Source organism: Primulina eburnea, chromosome 3, assembly GCF_022965805.1.
Source record: "Primulina eburnea isolate SZY01 chromosome 3, ASM2296580v1, whole genome shotgun sequence".
Lineage (NCBI taxonomy): Eukaryota > Viridiplantae > Streptophyta > Magnoliopsida > Lamiales > Gesneriaceae > Primulina > Primulina eburnea.
The window spans coordinates 13,249,865-13,271,772 of record NC_133103.1 but is presented as its reverse complement, the minus strand read 5'-3'; the positions used below and the strand labels follow the sequence as shown (position 1 = coordinate 13,271,772).

General features: G+C 36.2%; 4 protein-coding genes across 6 annotated transcripts; 1 reads left to right on the top strand and 3 right to left on the bottom strand.

The window, feature by feature from the left end:
• The first annotated feature begins 1,844 nt into the window (after positions 1-1,844).
• Positions 1,845-3,965, top strand: LOC140826609 ((+)-neomenthol dehydrogenase-like). The gene is made up of 5 exons (XM_073189048.1): positions 1,845-1,915; positions 2,247-2,496; positions 2,882-2,983; positions 3,076-3,252; positions 3,455-3,965. The coding sequence occupies exons 1-5, from the start codon at positions 1,881-1,883 to the stop codon at positions 3,830-3,832; spliced, it is 942 nt and encodes a 313-aa protein (XP_073045149.1). The 5' UTR covers positions 1,845-1,880; the 3' UTR covers positions 3,833-3,965.
• Positions 3,966-4,681: 716 nt separating this feature from the next.
• LOC140826608 (bifunctional protein FolD 4, chloroplastic-like) lies at positions 4,682-8,136 on the bottom strand. Of its 2 annotated transcripts, none has more exons than XM_073189046.1 (5): positions 7,889-8,136; positions 6,662-6,987; positions 5,945-6,181; positions 5,686-5,853; positions 4,682-5,587 (listed from the first exon to the last, which is right to left on the bottom strand). In XM_073189046.1, exons 1-5 carry the CDS (start codon positions 8,067-8,069, stop codon positions 5,327-5,329), a joined length of 1,173 nt encoding a protein of 390 aa, XP_073045147.1. In that variant the 5' UTR covers positions 8,070-8,136; the 3' UTR covers positions 4,682-5,326. The 2 variants fall into 2 exon arrangements, with proteins under 2 accessions (XP_073045147.1, XP_073045148.1); XM_073189047.1 differs by having other exon boundaries at positions 7,913-8,136.
• Positions 8,137-8,315: 179 nt separating this feature from the next.
• Positions 8,316-11,177, bottom strand: LOC140828279 (LIM domain-containing protein PLIM2b-like). Its single transcript, XM_073191267.1, has 5 exons — positions 10,593-11,177; positions 10,005-10,104; positions 9,829-9,854; positions 9,571-9,660; positions 8,316-8,760 (listed from the first exon to the last, which is right to left on the bottom strand). Exons 1-5 carry the CDS (start codon positions 10,731-10,733, stop codon positions 8,461-8,463), a joined length of 657 nt encoding a protein of 218 aa, XP_073047368.1. The 5' UTR covers positions 10,734-11,177; the 3' UTR covers positions 8,316-8,460.
• A 363-nt stretch (positions 11,178-11,540) lies between these two features.
• LOC140826607 (uncharacterized) lies at positions 11,541-21,485 on the bottom strand. 2 transcript variants are annotated; one of them, XM_073189043.1, is made up of 13 exons: positions 21,383-21,485; positions 21,046-21,247; positions 20,456-20,530; positions 20,202-20,303; positions 20,085-20,116; positions 19,831-19,944; positions 19,605-19,719; positions 19,300-19,490; positions 19,100-19,216; positions 18,701-18,781; positions 18,261-18,493; positions 17,827-17,866; positions 11,541-12,406 (listed from the first exon to the last, which is right to left on the bottom strand). In XM_073189043.1, exons 1-13 carry the CDS (start codon positions 21,434-21,436, stop codon positions 11,819-11,821), a joined length of 1,944 nt encoding a protein of 647 aa, XP_073045144.1. In that variant the 5' UTR covers positions 21,437-21,485; the 3' UTR covers positions 11,541-11,818. The 2 variants fall into 2 exon arrangements, with proteins under 2 accessions (XP_073045144.1, XP_073045145.1); XM_073189044.1 differs by lacking the exon at positions 21,383-21,485 and having other exon boundaries at positions 20,416-20,530; positions 21,046-21,052.
• Between the last annotated feature and the right edge of the window lie 423 nt (positions 21,486-21,908).

Genomic DNA, 21,908 nt, shown 5'->3' with positions numbered 1-21,908 from the left:
TAATTTTTTTTTTTTAAAAAAATTTTGTTTGTAAAATATTAGGTAATTTATCTTTCAAAAAAATGTGTACTTTTTGTTGTTTTAAAAAAATTATTTATTTATTTATTTAAATATATGTTGTTTTATTTTTTGAAACAACATAGAAAGGTGTATTTGTATCGGTTCACTTATTTTTAATTTTTTTTACTATAATATGATTAAATAAAAGATTGATAATTATAGTTGGAATATGCAAATTCTTGAATATCAGACGCTGCTATTTTTTATTTTTATTTTTGAAGCTCAAGTTCAAGTTAAATAATTGGAAATATAGATCACCGTAAATTATTGAACCCGTCAAATTATTTTTTTTCAAAAAATTATTTATTTGTAAAATATTAGGTAATTTATCTTTTCAAAAAAATTCATATTTTTTTGAAAAAATATTTTATTTATTTAAATATGTGTTGTTTAGTTTTCTAAAAAAGAAACAAAAGTGTATGTGTATCGCTCTGTTTGTTAGGATCAAACGCTTACAACCACGGTAATATTTATAGTTGTTAGTCAATGCGTAACTTTATTTCTGTATATTTGTAACAGTACATAGTGCACCTGCTTGGGAGTTAATATGTCAGGTTGATAGACCCATGAGTCTAGGGAGTTCATGTCTATTTGATGGTGCTCTCTCGTTTCTTTTAGAAATCAGTCTTACACTTCCCTGCCGTCGACCTTGTCTCCAACATAGAATCTAGCCAACCAGATCAAGCGGCGCAACGTTAGCAACTTGACGTATAGAGAAACTTTGCAAACGGACCAGGTGTCTGTCCATTCTCAGTGTATCTACCATAATATTCTCCACCTCTATCAGTTCTCACGATCTTGATTTATTTTTCACATTGCTTCTCCACTTCAGCCTTGAAAACCTTAAAGGCTTGAAGTGCTTCGTTTTTGTTCTGAAGCATGTAGATATAAATATATCGTGAGTAATCATCAATGAAGCAGCTACATATCTGAACCACAAATATATGAATGTATGATTTTTAATATTTATGTACTCCTCTTGGCACCTTTTTTAGACTTATTAGTCTTCTTTCTCTTAATGCAATCTACAGAAGTCTTTATAAAATTAGTAAAATCTAAAGTACTCTATTATTCATTAGTTTTTAATCATCTCTATGGAGATGTGTCTCAATCTCTAGTGCTATAATATAGAGGACTCTTAATTTATAACACATCTTTTAATACATCTTTGAACATGCATGGTGGTGTTATTATTTTGTAAAGAACTAGAGAAAAGACCATAAATCATTGTACCGTTTTCAACAATATTTGATTTATAAAATAATTTTATTGATTTATCAAAAAAATGAAAGGAATAACCAAGAGGTACAAGATTTGAAATTGAAATTAAATTTCTAAAAAAATTAGAAATATAAAATATCTTTTCCAACTTTAAAATAAAACAAATATTTAACATAAGACAGTAAGTTCCCATAACCGCTGCATGCGAATACATCTTAGCTAAGAAGCATATTTAGAAGTGAGAACACTTTAAATCTTTTACGTCCAACTTATCGATCGTTGAACTTGGCACCTAGTGAGAAACACATAGAAATTGCAAAATATTCAATAATTTACGCACAATAATTTTTTTAATATTCAAGAATATATATATATATATATATATATATAACGTCCAACTTATCGATCGTTGAACTTTGCACCTAGTGAGAAACACATAGAAATTGCAAAATATTCAATAATTTGCGCACAATAATTTTTAATAGAATAAGGTGTCACAATTAGACTAAGGTCAAATATCGCTGTTTTGTTTTTAGTTCTTTGAAAAAAATATATATTATATAACGAAATCTCCCCCGATATCACTTCATGATTTGCAGATGGCTGAGCAAATACGAAACCTCTCGACAAATAGGTACCGATTTCTTTTTAAAATGTTTCTTTCTTTATTTCCTGGACATTTCACCATAAATTTCATGATAAATTTCTTGATTCGAGGTACCGTTTCAGTATCATAGTTAAGGCAAAAACTTGTGTGAGACGGTCTCACGGGTCGTATTTGTGAGACGGATCTCTTATTTGGATCACCCATGAAAAAGTATTACTTTTTATGCTAAGAGTATTACTTTTTATTGTGAATATGGGTAGAATTGACCCGTCTCACAGATTATGACCCGTGAGACGGTCTCACATGAGACTCACTCCATAGTTATATTCAAACTTGGACATATTTGGATTATTTATAGATATGCAGTCGTGACGGGTGCAAATAAAGGGATTGGGTTTGAAATATGCAAACAATTAGCTTCAAGAGGAATACATGTGATATTGACATCAAGGGATATGAAGAGAGGCATTGAAGCTAAAGAAAAGCTTGAGGCGCAGTTTGGTCTTTCAAATAATGTTGTCTTTCATCAGCTTGATGTTCTTGACCCTGCTAGCATTGCCTCCCTTGTTGATTTCATCACCACAAACCATGGAAAGCTTGATATTTTGGTATTACTTCCATCTTCCGACAAGAAATAATTTTGTTTGGGGTTTTCTGAATTTTTTATGAGTTTTTAAGTTAATTTATAGATAGATTTTTGATAGAATAAATCTATAGTTTTAAATCATAAAATCAGCAATATTATTAATTTTAGAGAAATGACTATATTTTTTAGGCATTAAAAAGTTCGAAGATGAATTTCAAGTACTATATGGATTAGATATGGTTTTTTTTTTTAATGCAAAATCTACACCGAAATAGAATTTGTGGTTGAAGTGGTTTTAAAATATTTTGCGAAATTCTTAAATTTATTTTGGTTGTCTGTTGATGTATACAACTCTGGTTTGGTGGTGTGCATGTGTTTCTTGAAAATTTTGGAGTATATATATGCAGGTGAATAATGCAGGTACTGCTGGGATATGTATAGAGGGAGACCCTCTAATTATTCCAGAGCTCGTAGACGGAGACATTGCTTCCGTTTTCTCCGACGGAGAGGTGATTGGTTGCAGGACGACGAGTTTGTGTGTATAGTTAGTTAGTTGGATATGTTTCTTGAAATGTAAATGAGATTTGTTGATGTCACACAGGCAGAACCAGTGGAGCTGAAAAATGGAAAATTTATTGAGAGTTTGGGGGATGCAAAAGATTGCATTCAAACCAACTATTATGGTGCAAAAAGGATGACAGAAGCACTTATTCCCCTCCTACAACTCTCTCATTCACCAAGAATTGTCAATGTGTCTTCCATTTTGGGGAATCTGAAGGTGAACACGCATCACTTGATCATCACTCTAATCACAAATCATTCGGATCTAAACGATTTCGAAAAGCCAAAAATTTGACCTTCAGTATTTGTGCTTCGGCTGTGTCTCGATTATGATATTCAAACACAAACTGATATTCAAATAAGTGTCGAACTTCGTTTTCCAAATTGATATTGACTTCATATTTTCATTGATATTTAAGCTCTTACCCAATGAATGGGCTAAAGGGATACTGAGCAATGCAGAAACCCTCACAGAAGAGAAACTAGACCAAGTAATAGAAGAATTCCTCAAGAATTTCGAAGAGGGTTCGGTGCAAACAAAACGATGGCCTACTCAAGTTGCAGCGTACAAGATTTCGAAAGCATCCTTGTCTGCATACACGAGAATCATGGCTAAAAAATATCCAACTTTCTGCATCAACTGTGCTTGTCCTGGTTTTGTTCGAACACATATGACTTGCAATCAGGGTCCTTTATCCGTCGAAGAAGGAGCGGAAGGTCTGGTAAACCTAGCGTTGTTGCCGGATGGAGGGCAGTCGGGATTGTTCTTTTATCGGAAGGAGGTGTCTTTCTTTTAGTCCAAGCGAGTTGCCATGCTTGTGATTTGCACCAATTATTTATCGTGAAAGTTTCAAGCGAAGAAACAGTCTCGCTGGAATATTTCGTGTTTCAGTTTCTTGCATTTGCTTTTGGATTAAAAGCTTCTCATTTTCATGAAGAGTGAGTATCATGTGAGACCGTCTCACGGATCATAATTTATGAGACGGGTCAACCCTACTCATATTCACAATAAAAAGTAATACTCTTAGCATAAAAAGTAATATTTTTTTATTGGTGACCCAAATAAGAGATCCGTCTCACATATACGACCCGTGAGACCGTCTCACACAAGTTTTTGCCTTTCATGAAATAAATGTCACGTGTTCCACGATATTTTATTTTTCTTTCATTCCAAGAGGAACACATAAATTTTTGAAATCCGAAACTTTCAGGACCTTCGAATTGGAACGAAGAAAAGGAGAAAATTATTCAGCAACATTATTTGTGGGAAAAAATTACGGGGTTTTTTCTTTATTAAAAAAAGTGGATAACACGAAAACATTCGTTTTCCAAAACTATTCAGGGTTGTTTTAAGGATATAGAAACTACTTTGTGATGAATTATTTGGATAAAGGCAACACTAAGGACTCAAACGATCAGAGTCTATTCATGAACTTTTCAAAAAATGTTTGATCTGAATTCGAATTTATAGAACTCGAACCAAACTCAAATATGTTCTAATTTTTTTCAAGATGGACTCAAGTCAAATTATGTTATTCGATATCCTTCACGAACTTTGATATTTTATTAACATAATATAAATACATGTAAAATAAATAGATTTAAAGTATTTCAAGTATTTATTTTCGAACAATAATTTAAATATGTTCGAATCTTTCGAGATAGTCTTGATTCGAACCTTTTGAATCGAGCACAATCTCGAATATATCTATTTCCAGCTAAATTCGAACCTTAAATTTTTCGGCAATGATTGGTTTAGAAACCATAATATACTAAAATAATAGGGGGTCGACATATTTTTCCTATCATAATATATACTTAAGATTCGATGTTGGAGTTAAAACCCCAAGCTTGGAAACGCATTCTCATATGATTGACGTGCTGCATAGGCCAATTTCATCAACATTTTTGCACTTCAGGCTATGTCTTTCTTTCCTCTTGTTCGTATTTTCCTTATCCATCTTTCACGGTTGTATAAAGAATCTGCAACTAAAATCCAAACCTGGATGCTATGTTTCAGTCATGGATTTCACCATGTATGCACTGTCAAACTCAGCAAGCTGCTTTAGAACAGGTGCGGCCTATTGATAGATCGTCTTCTGAACAATATGCATAGCCAGTATTGACATCCATGATAAAAGGGATGAAGAACGAAACACCAGTAGTTAATCCAGTCGACCAGGTTGTCAGTTTGTTGGTCGTTTTGCAAGTTTTTCATGGTTGACACCAAATTCCCTTCTTCAATTAAACACCGCAACGCTATAGCAGGGGGTTTGGTGAACCCCTATCTATTACCAATTCTTTGTTCCTCCAGTTTTACAGTTTGTTTCGGACCATACAGTGCTCCAGTTCTTGATAGCATTGGCAGATCTGTTCCCATTTTGGAAATATTTATTAGCTCTCTTGGCTGAGCTAAGTGTATTTGAGAGAAGCATTGCTATGGTCATCGGTCCAACTCCACCAGGGACTGGGGTGATAGCTGAAGCAATTTTGCTTGCTTCCTCGAAACACACATCTCCCACCATTCGATAGCCTCGTGGGCTACTATTATCCTACCATGTTTGAAGGTATAAGTACAACAATCTTTTACTATTGAACTACATGTGAAAGCAGGATTGATAAAAAGAAGACCTGCAAAAAGGTTTCTTACCTCAACGGGATTAATTCCAACATCAATGACAACCGCACCATGCTTGATCCAACTACCTTTAACCATGTGTGGCTGACCCACGGCTGAGATTAAAATATCAGCTTCTCTAGTCATCTCCCCGGGATTTATTGTTCCTGGCTGAATGACAGTGACTGTGGCATATTCCCTCTACCAGAACAAGTAATATATTTGGGTATCACTATCAAGTTGCATCTACAGAAATATTGTTTAGTGTTTAATGAATAAAGAAAGTACATACTTGCAAAAGAAGAGCAGCAGGCAATCCCACTATATTACTCCTGCCAACTACAACAGCCCTCTTTCCCTCGATAGAAACACCATATCTATGCAATAACTCTATGCATCCTTTGGGGGTACATGGAACAAATAAAGGTTCTCTATCTAAAATGGCTAAAAGACCAATGTTCAGCGGGTTGAGTCCATCCACATCCTTTTCAATGTGAACAGCATTTAATATATTCTGCTCATTCATATGCTGGAGACACACATTATGATGTTAAGAACAGTAACAGAACAGAAAACTCATTTGAATGAGCATAAATATCCATGCTCGATGAGAAGGTGAATTATAATAAATGGATAAATTTGTTATTAAAGCTAGCACTCCAGAAATTAAACCACCTTGTATAAACCAAATATCAACGACAAATGGTGAGAGAAGATTTGCATCAAGCTAATTAGAGATTCAAAGCATGGTGTCTTTTAATTTCTTAGACAACAGCAAGCAGACATAAATACAAAATATGAGGCAGATATAATATAGGACTCTACGGCTTATTGAGTAGGCGTCTAAAAGAAATTTAGGCATGCTTGCTCGTAATCAATGTCACTATCCTCAAAATTTCACAAAAAAGGATTTGGGATTTATTTAGTGTTTAAAATACAGTCACATTCTTGTATCACAACTCACAAAAATTTCACAAAGAACAAAGGACGATTGGTTTTAGAGGCTTACAGAAGGTAAAGGCAACTGAACAAGAATGCCATGGACTAAAGGATCATCATTGAACACTGAGATATACTTTAGGACTTCTTGTTCTGAGGAGTCTTCAGGTAAGTGCACATTATAGGAATTTATTCCTACAGCTTCGCAGGCTATCTTCTTGTTTTCTACGTAAGTTGCAGAATCTTTTCGGTCCCCAACAAGAATGACTCCCAGTCCAGGAACAACCCCTGAATATTCCTTCATCTTTGATATTTCAGTAGCTATTTCATCTCTGATGTCTCTGGCCACTGAATTTCCATCAATAATCTTAGCGGACCCCTCTTTGACCACTAAAGCTGCGAAAGATTTTCATTGAATCTTAGAAGTCACAACTTCACATTTTCCTAACTATTAAATAACCCCAAACAGAGTTTCTAAAAGACATAAGGCGTCTTAATAGGTTCAAGGCACTGAGAGATGTGGTGATTACACCCAAACGCGTGTCAAAGTCAACCCTTCGATGAAGCATGCCTCTTGGTTATGAAGCACGAGATTCAGTGCGCTTTAGAGGCTCAATATACCCTTCAAGGCAGTTCTAAATTCAGGGAAGGTGATATGCAAGGAAACATCATATTAAAACTTAATGAATTTGCACAAAAAAAAAAAATTCTGTTTAGATTATAATATTTTGTCTCTCAAGGACCTCACAAGTCAATGCTCTTTGCATCCAGGCTCTGCGATATAATGCCTATTTGTGCCTCTAGCAACAGTGATTTCAAAAAAAATAAAAAAGAACAAAAAAGAGGAAAGAAACTAAAATCCGAGACCTAAGAAGCACTGGATATGTTTACTTCACTGTACATCTTCAGTCACTATGAACACATACTCAGTCACATTCAGAAGAGGCAGTCCGCAGTTGAGTTATTACTGAAGAAACTAACAAATTTAAGCTACATAACCAAATTAAAGATCCAACTTTTAGTAAAAATCGCCCAACTCCATTTCACGCATATTCCAAGCAAAAGCTTCTTCCCGATTGACATAAAAATGCAAAAGTTAGATAATTGATTGATTATCTCGCAATTCTTGATGTACACATCAACCTCTCGAGACTCGAATCCAAACATAAGAGCTCGCAAATTACTAAATGATAATAACAATACGTTAAATGAATAAATAAGGAATTATAAAAATTTCCATGGATCATGAATTAGAAGTACAAAAAATAAAAAAAGAAAAAAAGAAAAAATGAGGTACGGGCATCCGTGTTAAAAGTTCTACTTGCGGGAGCCAAAGGGCTTCGAGTAGGCGCCGCGTGGACATTAGTCATAGGATAAACTCTGCGCAACCCATTACAGCACCCGTGGACGGAGGAGCGGCTGGTGTTGCTGATCATCGCGGTTGCGAAGGCCGCCTTACGACCGAGTTTTCCGTACATGACGCCTCAGCTCCACGTTTGGTCTCTCGCAAGAGAATTGAATATCGATAATCACCAGCCAATAATATTAAAAAGAAAAAATTGCGACTTTTATTTCTTTGAGATTTATATATATGTATATGTATATATATATATATAATTATAATAATTATTTTTTTGAGATTTATAAATATATATAATATTTATTAACTTCTCTGAAGAGTGGCATGCGTTTCTGAAATGAACCATAAGCTATGATAAATTAGACAAATACAAGTAGATTTCACCAAATTATGAATTGCACCAAAAAGAAATAACGTTTTACAATGAATTGAGAAATATAAACTAAATACTCAAAATTATAAATAAATCTATAAAATTTGTTGACAAGTTCAATTAACCATTCTTAAGATTATTCATGTGCCTCCTCATGATCTGAATCGGGACCATTCTCGTTGTTTGCGTTCGACTGTTCGTGTTCATTGATTTCCACTTCGTTCCCCGTGGGTTCGACCGGCTCCATGACACTTTTCTTGTTACTGGCTGCATCGAGGACATGTTGGTAACTTCCTTTCTCCATGAAGAGTTGCTGAAAATGAACTTTGCAATATAGGATTCCATCCAAAGCAGCATATGATGAGTGCGTAAGATGACAGCCCCCATGAGCACATTTGAAACATGGCTTATGGAATGATTCTCCTTCCATGGTCACCTATTTTTTTTAGCAATCTTGTGTTATAAACCTCTAAATAAACGTTCTGGTTTAAATAGTAAAATTTTTCTTTATTCATGTTTATATAGATTATATGAGCCTTCATCAATTTTTTTTTACGTAAGAAATATCATAACACGGGTGTTTTTATGTAGAATTTACATGTAAAAAATATTTATAATGACATATAAATTTTTTAAAGAGATTTTTTATAAGAATTCAAATTTTGTCCATGTAATTTTACTAATTATGTTAGGAGTGGGTATCATGTGAGACTGTCTTACAGATCTTAATCTGTGAGACGGGTCAACGTTACCCATATTCACAATAAAAAGTAACACTCTCAACATAAAAAATAATATTTTTTCATGGATGACCCAAATAAGAGATCTGTCTCACAAATACGACCCGTAAGACCGTCTCACACAAGTTTTTGCCTTATGTTAGTAAATATTAAATTCGCTGTATTATTTATTCATATTTTTATCCAATCTAATCTCATGTTTGATACACCATATTATTTATCCAACTACTAATCATTTATCTCATATCAATCAAATCATTAATCATTTATCTCAGATCAATCAAATCATTGAGTTGAAATTACAATATTACCCTTAATAAATAATATTATAAATATTTTCAAATAGACAAAAATATCACATTATCTCAGATTTAATCAATCAAATCAAACATTATGTTAATCATCATTTTTATATATTTTATTATTAAAAAATATTATTTATCTTCATACTATTTGTGTCATATCACGAACCAAACGATAACTTAGTAAATATTAAATTGTCAAACCTTTTCAAATGGGTACACGGTTTTGTGACAAGCAGGGCATTTGTCTTGGGTTCCACAGAACATGGCGGAGACCTTGGTTGGTGCCTTTGACTGCATGATTCAATACCATATAACAATTATCTCTCACAAATTCGCCAAAATCGTCGCCGTAAACTAATATTTCTGTATTCGAAAGTCGAATATTTTTGTTTTTATATTATCTACTTGTGATGATTTTATACATTAGACGACTAATCGAATCTTGTGTAGGGAACATACCGTGGAATTGTCCTTGTCCGATTTTGCTGTGTAAATGAAGACCGATCATCAATGGCCCAAGAAAAAAAATGTAAGTGAAAACGCAAGAAAAGTTTAAATCAAATGATAATATAAAAATCAGCAATCAGATGATATAAACTCCTTCATGCTTAGAAAAGAGGATGCAATTCATTTACCATTTTGAAAGTTCTTGCTAAAATTTCCCGACTCCTTGAATAGTTGTTCAAAGTGAGCCTTGCAAAACAGGACTCCATCCATTGAGGAATAGTTACTCATCTGCCGTCGAGCATTGCCAGCATAAACATTACAATTTTCAATTTTTCATGCCACAAAAATCCCAAAAAAAATCATCTTTTAATGAACAAAAATAATAAAATGAGAAAATTGCATCTTAACCATCAATCTAGGAAGTTTTATCTGCAATGACAAACATGTTTTATTCGATCATACCCCGAGGATATTGCTATAAGCTTTCATCCAATGGTGTAATACGAAACACATCTGATTTTTCACGTTGCTCAGTGCATCGCTCAACAAGAAAAATCATGTGTAACTCACTGTATATCATTGGATCAATGTCCGAAGGGTAGAGTCGAACTAGCCAACATACAAAGACGAGCAAAGATATTTTGATGGGATACACATGACATTTAAAAAAATAATAATTTTCTTGATTTGAAGAAGCAAAGATTCTGCTCGTCCTTGTATAATACAAGACACAGTATATGATCGTGAGATAGGTAGTCGGGGATATATTATATTACCACAAGAGTGCCTTTACAATGACTGCATTTGAAGCAAGATTTATGAAAAGTTGCACCATCTGCTGACAACAGATCGACAAAGTAAACAGTCTTGTCACAAGCCTTGCACTTATCCAATGTTCCTGTAAATGTTGATGCCATCTCCTTTCCTCTTCTATTCTGCACTTCGTATATATTTTTCCCTCAGAAGAACAATTCTAAACAATATTCCCAACTCTTAGCCATTGGCATCCATACAAATGAAATAATCTGCTTCGGGAAGATGAAAACAGAGAGATTTGTTAACTTTTCTTTCTGATTTTTCAGTTTGGAATGGATGGAAATTGAAGTTTGAAGGGTATTGATGACACGTGATTGGAGATCCCATTGTTGTGAAGGAATGTAAAGATTATTAAATGCTGTGAGAATCCACTTAAAGTGGAGAGAAAATAGGCTGATGATCCGACTCCGGGAAAAATACCCTTTGAAATTTACTCCATTAGCTATTTGGGGTTAAGTGCTGTAGTTTATGGTCGATTCGGATAGGCCAATTCACTTGAATCTCATCAATCTATTTTACACCAAGTATTATTAAATATTCACCCTTAAATGCATCATTGGATTGATACCTTACGGATTATTTGAAACTTTTCCGCTCTATGCCATGAAATATTATACATTAGATCATGTGATTGCATGATATAAAATATCTGATATGTGCCTCTTTTAATTGATATGCCTGAACGTCTTTTAACACCTATAGATAGAAAAATTGGTGAACGGGAGTATTTTCTTATCATTTATGTCGCATTTATTCACTTGTCAACGTAGATTACCATTTTCAAGTGAATGTACATAAAACCTAAAGGGGATGGAATTCAAAGACAGTTGACCCAAAATATTTTGTATGGATTATTACGGGTAATTGGGTAAATAAGATCCTGAAGTAGGGGTAACGGAAATACCCCATTGAAGATACAAAGGTCGTCATCCAAATTCATGTAATCCATGCTTTATCCCACATAAAAAAAATCAAAGTAGGTTGAACTCAATCGGCTAACTGATCTATGTTTTATGTTGTATCTATTTCTAATAGTAAAATAAAAAGAAAGATTCGCAACTCGAATGTAACATCAATATGAATCTTTTAATGATTCATGCTCGCCAGACAATTAATGTGAGTCGGAGACGCGAATTTGAAATGAAAGTGGCTAATGGCAAGCATAGAAAGGTACCCAAACGGTTTATCATGGCGGCAACACGACCTTCTGGCTTAGTATGACATCAGATGTGGTCTTTCCATGTCTATCAATTCTTCTGGAGCAATTTACGCCTCCATCCAGAATGTTACGTACCACAACATTTAGCGAACAAACCCCTTTAACTTCGTAAATCTCCACCCTGACATTTTCATCGGCCCACTTGTCTCTTCTATCTATATCATCTTGTTCAAGAAAAGAAGATGGATTTAAAAGAGTCGAGACGACTTTTCTTACCCATGTTGGTGTCACGATAGCCTTTAGCCTCTCGACATCAGGTAGAAAATGCGGGATCACGGAGAAGTTGAGATCATTTCCTTTGTCACCGGCCCTGCAATGAGCTACGGTGTATAGAGGAATCTTTATGCCAGATGGGGCAGCAGAGAGCTGAGGTTCTGTATATGACGATTCTTTGCTCAAATTGTCAGTGGTTCCTTTTTTGATACATTGCAAGTTTGGTTCATTATAAGTATGCTTCTGCGTTGCACGTGATGAGATACTGGTTTTCTGATCGGTTGAGTTGAATGTGTTGTTCCTTGCCGCTCCTATTTGCCAATGGACGTGTTTACGATCTACCTGAATGACCAAAACAACGTATTTATCCAATTCTACGTTGATGATGCTGCCTAGTAAAAACATGCGAGTGATCATAAAAATGACAAGCTTATATCGCAAGTTATTAAGTGTAAACTTGAGAAAGAGAGATGGGGGAAAAGTTTTCCCTTCTGATTTTACTGAATGCATTAAAAGTTCTGTACATGAAGATATATACACGACTGTTTGTTCTGTTATCTATTAACCAACTAACAACCACTTAACTGCTACTTTAACTAATAATTAAGCTAATACACCCCCTCAAGATGGACGATATATGTCTTTTATGGCCATCTTGGACATGAGAGTAGACAGTGAAGAAGAAGGTAATGGCTTCGTGAACATGTCCGCGAGTTGTAAATTTGAGCGTACGGGAAGAAGCTTGATGATTCCAGCACCGATCTTTTCTCGCACAAAATGACAGTCGATTTCAATATGTTTGGTGCGTTCATGAAATATTGGGTTGGTAGCAATGTGGATGGCAGCATGATTGTCACAGAAAATGGTAGCTGGAGAAGACAAAGTAATATGGAAATCCTTTAACAGCTGTAATATCCAAACTAGTTCACTCGTGGTTGCTGCCAGTGCACGGTATTCGGCTTCAGCCGAAGAACGAGAAGTAGTGGTCTGCTTTTTAGCCTTCCAAGATATAAGAGAATCACCAAGAAAGACGCAGAAGCCCGTGACGGAACGACGAGTATCGGGGCAGGATGCCCAATCAGCATCCGAAAAAGCCTTAACCTCAATGGATGAAGAAGCAGAAAAGAAGATGCCTTGGCCAGGAGATGATTTAAGGTAACGGAGTAAATGGTGAGCAGCTGTCAAGTGTGCTGAACGAGGTTGAGCAACAAATTGACTCAACTTATGGACAGCATATGTGATATCAGGACGTGATATAGTGAGGTACAAAAGACGACCAATGAGGCGTCTGTAAATCGCAGCATCTGCAATTAAATCTCCTTGACCAGCAGACAAATGCATAGTTGGATCCATGGGAGTATTGGTAGGCTTTCCAGCAAGGAAACCAGTGTCTTCCAAGAGTTGGAGTGTGTATTGACGTTGACATAGAGATATTCCAGCTTTAGAACGAGCAATCTCCAAGCCTAAGAAGTATTTTAAAGGGCCCAAGTCCTTTAGTTTAAATTGAGTTTTGAGAAATGTTTTGAGGGAACTGATTACATGTTCAGAAGGCCCAACGATGATGATATCATCAACATATACAAGCAATGCGATGAAAGAGGAGTCTGCTCCTTTGGTGAATAAAGTGTAATCTGATTTGGATTGAGTGAATCCAAAATTAAGGAGAGCATGGGAGAACTTTGAATACCACTGTCGAGAGGCTTGTTTGAGCCCATATAAGGATTTATTAAGCTTGCAGACCAATCGAGTAGGGGCAGATTTTGAAGCTGGTGCCGTGGCATAGCCTAGTGGCAAGTTCATATATACTTCTTCAAACAAATCCCCATTGAGAAAGGCATTATTGATATCGAGCTGTATCAAGTGCCAACCATTTACAGCAGCAAGAGCAAGAAGAATTTTGACAGTAGCAAGTTTTGCAACGGGTGAAAATGTTTCAAAAAAATCAACACCCTCTTGTTGAGTGTATCCTTTTGCCACTAAACGAGCTTTGTAACGGTCGACCGATCCATTGGATGCATACTTAGTTTTGAAAACCCAACGACATCCGATGGTATGTTTGCCCTGAGGTAGTGGAACAACCGACCATGTGCAATTGTCTTCGAGGGCTGATAATTCATCCTTCATGGCATTTCGCCACTGAGGACATTGATAAAACTGGGGTTCGAATTGGGCAGAAACATTGAGGGCAAAAACTTTATGTTGTTGGGATAGATGATTGTATGATAGATGATTGCTTAGAGGGTATGAAACAGAGGATTCAGATTGTGGAGTTTGCAGCAGCAAATTACAGTGATAGTCTCGAAGGTATGATGGAGGCTGAGAAATCCTGGAAGAAATTCGAATCTGTGCATTAGGTTGTGGGAATGAAGACTCAGAGGGACGGACATGAGTCTCAGGTGTATGAGTGGGAATATCCTCGGATATAGTCAAAGTGGGATCAATCTGGGAGGGGCCAATAGGTGAGGGAATGTCTGCAAGTACTGGATTGGGCAGCACAAGATCAGGGAATACATCAATTAAGGGTTCTGATGTTTCAATGGAATGAAAAGGAAATATGTTCTCATGAAATATCACATCTCTTGACACAAAAATCTCAGAAGTATGGATATCATACATCTTATAACCCTTCATTCCAGGAGGATATCCTATAAAGACACACTGCCGTGCTCGTGGTTGAAACTTGTGTCTAGACGCATGAAGTGTGGAAGCAAAACCGAGACAACCGAACACTTTGAGAGTGGAATAATCAAAAGTGTTCTTGTATAATAGCTCATATGGAGTCTTATGGTTGAGCCATGGAGAAGGGGTTCGATTAATCAAGAACGTTGATGTTAGAACACATTCACCCCAAAATTTAATGGGAACTTTCGATTGAAAGTATAGAGATCTCGCCACATTCAGCAGATGCTGATGTTTTCTTTCAACTACCGAATTTTGTTCCGGTCTTTGTACACAAGAGAATTGGTGTATCATTCCTTTTGTGTGAATTAAATCTGTGAATGCCAATTCCTTAGCGTTATCAGTCCGAATGGCCTTAATCTTGCTGTTAAATTGAGTCTCCACCATAGTATGAAAACGTGAAAAGACTAGTGAAGCATCAGACTTGGATTGCATTAGGAATACCCAGGTAAAACGTGTGCAATCATCCACAAGAGTTAGAAAATATCGTTGATTATGTATGGTTGATGCATTAAAAGGTCCCCAAATATCACAATGCACCAAATCAAAAGGAGACGAAGACATATGATGATTTGAAACAAAATTTAACCTTCTTTGCTTTGCTAAAGGACAAATATAGCATGGTTTAATATTTGCAAGTGTGACCTTGTGACAGTTAAGGCGACTTTGTAAGGACTCCAAAATCCTTTTGGAAGGATGTCCTAGGCGATTGTGCCATTCTTCAACTGAAACCGTGTTTGTAGGGAATGCAGAGGCACTGGCAGCTTCCAAAACATATAGATTCTCCAGTCGTCTACCCTTGCCAATCATCTTCTTGAGACTGAGATCCTGGATCATAAACTGGTCATGGAAGAAACTTATAACCACTTTGTTATGAGCAATGAATGACCCCACAGAAAACAAGTTGAATTTGAATTCTGGAACGAATAATACATCCCGAAGAATCATAGCATCATTTATCTTGACGTCGCCACAAGATGCAAAACTATCATGTGTATGATTTGGTAAAGTAACAACAGAGTTCTGTATAGGTCTCATAGAGATAAATTCTTTAGGATTTGAACAGATATGTCTTGAGGCTCCCGAGTCCATTATCCAACTGGATGAAGACATTAGAGAATGCGGTATAGATAGTGAAAGACATATACCTGAAGAGTGTGATGTATTAGATGAGTCGGGCCTTGTTATGGTAGAGGATAGATGATCAGAAAACATGGTCATAAGCTGACCATATTGATCCTTGTTCAGGCTTCGGAAAAAGTGTTCATTGTTATTCCCAGTAACATTGGTTTCTGTCTCAGAGACTGATGTGCCCGAAACTTGATGAATCTGATGAGCGTGGGGTGGAATCTGATGTCGAGGCTTTGATTTAAGCCCTGGTGGATAACCATGTATCTTATAACAGGTAGCCATAGTGTGACCATGTATGTTACATGCGGTGCAGAAAGGGCGCTCTTTCGGATAACTCCTGAAATTGGCGCGAGGTTTAGCTTTGATTGCAGACCCCAGATTATCATTTGAGAATTTTGTTGGTTCTCCACTTGTGAATTTTGCTGGTTCTCCCTTGATGGCAAATGTCATTCCATCAGTCGAGTATGTAGGTGTAACTTGTGAACCAATTTGACGTTGTCTCTCTTCTTGGATGATCATGGAGAATACTTTGTTGATCGAAGGCAGGGGATCAATCAATAGAATCTGACTTCTGACTTGTGAAAAAGACTCATTGAGTCCCATCAGAAACGCTAACACATAATCCGCATGGTGATGCAATTCCAGTTTTCGAATTCCTTCACAACAGCTTCCACATACACATTGGGGTCTGAAATTGTTGAGTTCTTCCCAAATAGTTTTAAGCTTTGTGAAGTATACACTTACAGATGTTTGGCCCTGATGATGATTGATCAATTCACGCCTTAGTTGAAAAATTCTCGGGCCATTGCTCTGTTGGAAGCGATCCTTGAGGTCTTGCCAAATCTCCAAGGCTGATTCCGCAAAGATGATGCTGGCTGATATTTCCTTAGAGACGGAATTGAGTATCCACGATATCACCATATTATTGTTTCTCTTCCATGAATTCAGTAAGTTCTGATCGGAATTATCAGGCTTGAGAATCGATCCATCAACAAAACCAAGCTTATTCTTTACAGAAAGAGCTATAATCATGGCTCAGTACCAGGAGGCGAAGTTATCTCCGGTAAGTAGCTGCGAGACGAGAACAAGTCCTGGATTGTCGGAATGATGTATGTAGTAGGGGCTCAGGGAATCATCAGAATGACTGATCGCTTGTGCCATTAAAAGAAATTGATAAAAAAAAATCTGAATCAATGGAATCAAGGAAAAGGAATTCGATCAGATCGTCGGAGTATGCGAGCAGCGATCACTCTGACTTGATCGGAGATCTTCAATCAGGACGGAGCGGTTATGCTCTGATACCATATTAAGTGTAAACTTGAGAAAGAGAGATGGGGGAAAAGTTTTCCCTTCTGATTTTACTGAATGCATTAAAAGTTCTGTACATGAAGTTATATACACGACTGTTTGTTCTGTTATCTATTAACCAACTAACAACCACTTAACTGCTACTTTAACTAATAATTAAGCTAATACAAGTAAACGCAGATTTGATACACGAGGGTCCACAATCTCCCCTAAAACACCATCCAAGTGGTTAGCAACAGGTACAATAACTAATCTTCTACATCTTCAACTATGTTCAAATCAGTTATCATCATTACTAGTGGCTCTACGGCTATATTAGCCTGCCGAGGAGTGTCATGGCTAATGCTTTCTTCAATGGGTTCCTTAAACTATAAAATATGTTCATCACTTTTGTTTTTAATATTTCAAAAACCACAGGGGAAATTATGAAGATCGATAATTAATGATGCATGAATTATGCTGGAACAGGTAACGCTCCATCAGGTGAGAAGTCCAAGGATGTAAAGGAGCAGATACTTCTGAAGCAGTAAAACTGAATTCATCAGTTTCATAAAAAAAACAACGACACCACCTCTCAAAAACTAGTTAAATAGGAACACATGCAAGCCCCCAATTATGCTCACACATAGAGAAAAGGGAGGTACCAATCCTTTTTCGAGGAAAATTTCTTTTCTGCATCCAGTGCTGCATTAAGAAAGTGAACGGCATAATTATCAACAGAAATAGTAAATTATAAAACATATGTTTAGAAATTAATATATCAAATTCAAAGTAAAAATTAGATTGCGAACAAGATTCAAAACGATGAAGAAACAATCAAGTAACAGCATGCCTGCAGCTTTGACTTTACAATTATCATTTCACAACAAACATTCTGCAAAAACAAACCTCCTACATCTTAGTTAATAATGACTTGATATATATGGTTTTTCAGGTTATTCATTTGATTATGAATCTGTATCACAATAAACAACCAAGCAAGCATTTTTATATTAGTAAACATCTGGTAATGACGAAAGATCCAGTTCAAACCGATTTTCTGATAAAATTTGAGATGATGCAGTATCTTGAAAATGACCTGATGCCACCGCCACCCGCGGGGCCGTTGGTGTACAAAGCCGTAAACTCCTTTGTAAACTGCACTGCATGCTCCTCTTTCTCAAACACGCCATCCATCCGGAATCTAATATCTTTAATGTTCTTTGGGAATGTATCATCGATGCTCGATGCCTTCAGGCTATCCAGACCAATAATATATGAAAAAATGCAGCTGCTTATACCAGGATATATTTCATCAATCCAAGCCCTAACCTGATGCAAAAGGTTAAATCAGGTAGAGTTTGTATAAATCATGTCTGACTGATTAAGAACCAAATTGGAAATTAAAAGTCAACATCTTTGCCTTTGCAACGTGCCAGATGATAAATCCATTCACGAAGTAGATTTGGCAGTAAAATATTAAATCATCCTTTTGCAATAGAAGAACATGGTTATGTTGATTTCTAGGAAACTATTTACCAGAAATTCAGCAGCTTTAGCACGTTGTATAGATTCATGACCTCCATAAGATATTTCTCCCCAACCTTTCCACCCAGAATCCTGAAAACAGGATAGGAATGGCATAAGAAAGAAAAAAACAATGTTTTAATCTTCTCAAGTAGGGGACATAACCACCAAGAAAGACAACTGCACGGAGATTGATATCCAGATTGAACAAAAGATGTTCGTCAGAACTTTGTGACTGAGAGAACGGCTTAAGACCTCACCCACCAAAACTGGATAACTAAATAGAGTAAACGTACCGTGCGGTAAATTCATATCTTTAATATCAAACAAACACTAAGGTACAGTACTATGTGTGCGCATGAGGAACTAGCTTGTTTATACACCTTTTATGGGAGATAGAGGGGAGATTACCTTTGATCCCAGGCACAACAACTTTTGAGGTACCGGTTCAACAGAAGGCTTTGCTCCTGAGCAGAGGACTTTGCTATTGGACAATGGTTGAAATGTAACATTTTGAATGTCTATAATCTGTTTACAGAACAGTGTCTATGATCATTTATTCCACCCATACGCTGGATTTTAGAAAAAATACAATAGGCAACTTAAATTACCACATCTGGAGTTATATAAGCACTGGGATCTCCAATTTCATATAGAAGCTGTTCAGCACAAGTACAAAAATTTATAACCCCACCGGTGCCTTCTGCCTTTGCTACAGATACAGTCCCATCAAAAGTAACTTCCGCAAATGGAAGAGATAAATCAAGCAAGTTTTGGAAAGACATGTTTCGATATCTATCGCCTGAAACAGAACATTTACACCAATCTTTTGTCAAACAATGTTTTCTATTATAAAAAAGCTTAACGGTGCACTTGAATATTTACATCACCACATGGTTCCATAGCAAAAGATCACCTGGATGCATATAATAACCCCCGGTGAGTTGACAACCACATTCCAGCAGGTGGCCTGCCAAAGAACCTTGTGCCAGGAGGTGCAGCTCATTCCAGTTCCATCCCAGTTCAAATACCTGATCAAACCGAAAAAGCATTTATCAAGTCAAAGTTTGTGAAACAAATTAGAAAAAACTCTTTTCCACTGAAGAACATTGAATATATCAAAGTATGATTTAAATCCATACCATCGGACCTAAGAATAAAGACGCATCCGCAACACGAGAAGTAATTATTACATCTGGTGTGTACCTCTCGAGGCATTCAACTAAAGGAGCTGCCCCAAGATAGACACTGACATCCTACATGGATCAGCATTCAGCAGCAGGAAAAGGTGAAACAGAGTTCACAGGCGCCACACAAATTGCAAGCTCACAACATCAGATATGAATGATACAACCATGCCCTTGAGAGACGCAATTAATGAGTTCCAAAATCTTACTCTATCAACATATTTCAGGTGATCATCCAGGCCTGGATGCATCCAAAAGAATATAATTAACTCTAATTTTGTTTCACAGGAATTGATTTATTATCTTCTCCCGACATCGAAGAATACCTATATTCGAAACAGATGATTGATAAGCCAGGCCAACACTTATATTTAACCCCAGCTTGCTAGCAATGTTCAAAACCTCTTGCTGAGCACCATATGGATTCTCTTCTCATGGGTAAGGAAAAAAATGATAATATTTATACAAGCAAGAGAAGTTCAAAGCATTGAATATCATTAACATAATAATGATGAGGAAAGCCAACAGTATGGATGCTACCCATTGATGGAAAATTATTGATAGCTCTTTCTGTACTCACTTGCACCCATATTGGTAATAATGCAGACTCCTCGTTCCACAGCCAGAGATAGAAGCAACTGCATCCACTCGGAAACTGGAAATTGATAACTTTCAGCGAATATACAGTAAAAAACAGGGTTAAGCTTTTGCTGCAATGCATCATAACAAATAACACCAGGATACCTATAGCTCCATTTGAATGACACAAAGTTCAAGATCGGTATCATAGTGTCAGGACGATCCACAACATTTTCCATTTCAAATTTGTACATTATGTTTCTGTTAACCGCCTTTATTTCCCATGAATTGTATCCCACATGCAAAATAGGTGCACAATAGCTGTATCTTGCAAATTCCAGTCTAATTTATCAGAAAATTCAAGCAAAGGCATTTTGCCATATTAGCGAGGTTTGAGTTACGCACTTCTTTTTAATTTCCTTCGTCCGTTTATCCCCATTCTATTAATGGTTTTCCTTCAACCGCAAATATGGTCGCTTCAACAATATCGATAAATGACAGAAAGTACAAAGCTAAAGGCAAAAACATTCCTCAAACGTTGAATGTCACAAAAATATCGGTAACCATCACGAGGAACATAAAATTACACACTTCGGGGATCGTAGCCCTCGCCACCAAGTTGCATCGTGCAGTAACGCTCGGCGAGCGTTCTCTCCGCTAAGCACTCAAGTACTAGATAGTCCAGCTCTTTCACTCTTTGGAGCAATCTCAATGCGGCGATTGGCCTATCGCCTCCAAAACCAGCTCCGCATCCGATCGTAACCTTCTCTTTTCGCCTCCGCTGGGTCACTCTCTGCAAGCAAACACAATAATCAAATCCAAACACAAAACTGGCAAAACGAGCTAAAACAAACGCTGGATTGTCTCATTTAGTTGGTACTAAATTTTATCGAAACTTTCCAATTATTTGGCGATTGAACAAAACTACCAGCTTAATCACACAGTCGTGAGTTTCTGGGATTGCACCGCCTGATCCTTCCATTGATGCGACCACTCGAAGCTTTTTCGTGCAGGGAAAGAACTGAATTGCTAACGAACTGTTGATATAAACGATAATGGCTAAGGTTGTAATTTATAATTTGTTTTTTTTTTAATTAAAAAATAATTTTATTGATATAAAATATATACAATCTATCAAATATTTGATTATAATTATATATATGAATTATATCGACCCAATCAAACATATGATTATTTTTACGGTCGCTAGGAATCTCATAATATCATATATTTTTATATTACTTTTAATTTATCTTAAATAACTATACCCATGTATTCAAAATATCAATAATAATTAATATTATTAAAATAATATTTTAACGAAATTTAAATTTCAAATAATATTTTTATATATATAACGAAATATTAAATTTAATATTTTTAAAATAAAGATTAATGTTTTTATAAAAAAATTAAACATTAACTTAACACGTTTTTCGGTTCATAACTTGTCC

What these genes read in the sequence shown, in the direction of transcription:
- LOC140826607 (XM_073189043.1), bottom strand. Translation starts at nt 21,436, where the DNA reads ATGGAAGGATCAGGCGGTGCAATCCCAGAAACTCACGACTGTGTGATT. An exon ending in ATCATCTGTTTCGAATATAG is followed by an intron (nt 20,117 to 20,201) that starts GTATTCTTCGAT and finishes GGATGCATCCAG; the next exon opens with GCCTGGATGATCACCTGAAA. An exon ending in ACCTGAAATATGTTGATAGA is followed by an intron (nt 19,945 to 20,084) that starts GTAAGATTTTGG and finishes TGATCCATGTAG; the next exon opens with GATGTCAGTGTCTATCTTGG.
- LOC140826609 (XM_073189048.1), top strand. Translation starts at nt 1,881, where the DNA reads ATGGCTGAGCAAATACGAAACCTCTCGACAAATAG. An exon ending in ATGGAAAGCTTGATATTTTG is followed by an intron (nt 2,497 to 2,881) that starts GTATTACTTCCA and finishes ATATATATGCAG; the next exon opens with GTGAATAATGCAGGTACTGC. An exon ending in CCATTTTGGGGAATCTGAAG is followed by an intron (nt 3,253 to 3,454) that starts GTGAACACGCAT and finishes TTGATATTTAAG; the next exon opens with CTCTTACCCAATGAATGGGC.
- LOC140828279 (XM_073191267.1), bottom strand. Translation starts at nt 10,733, where the DNA reads ATGGCATCAACATTTACAGGAACATTGGATAAGTGCAAGGCTTGTGAC. An exon ending in ATTGTAAAGGCACTCTTGTG is followed by an intron (nt 10,105 to 10,592) that starts GTAATATAATAT and finishes GCTCGACGGCAG; the next exon opens with ATGAGTAACTATTCCTCAAT. An exon ending in CGGACAAGGACAATTCCACG is followed by an intron (nt 9,661 to 9,828) that starts GTATGTTCCCTA and finishes TGAATCATGCAG; the next exon opens with TCAAAGGCACCAACCAAGGT.
- LOC140826608 (XM_073189046.1), bottom strand. Translation starts at nt 8,069, where the DNA reads ATGTACGGAAAACTCGGTCGTAAGGCGGCCTTCGCAACCGCGATGATC. An exon ending in TTCAGTTGCCTTTACCTTCT is followed by an intron (nt 6,182 to 6,661) that starts GTAAGCCTCTAA and finishes GTGTGTCTCCAG; the next exon opens with CATATGAATGAGCAGAATAT. An exon ending in CTGCTGCTCTTCTTTTGCAA is followed by an intron (nt 5,854 to 5,944) that starts GTATGTACTTTC and finishes TTGTTCTGGTAG; the next exon opens with AGGGAATATGCCACAGTCAC.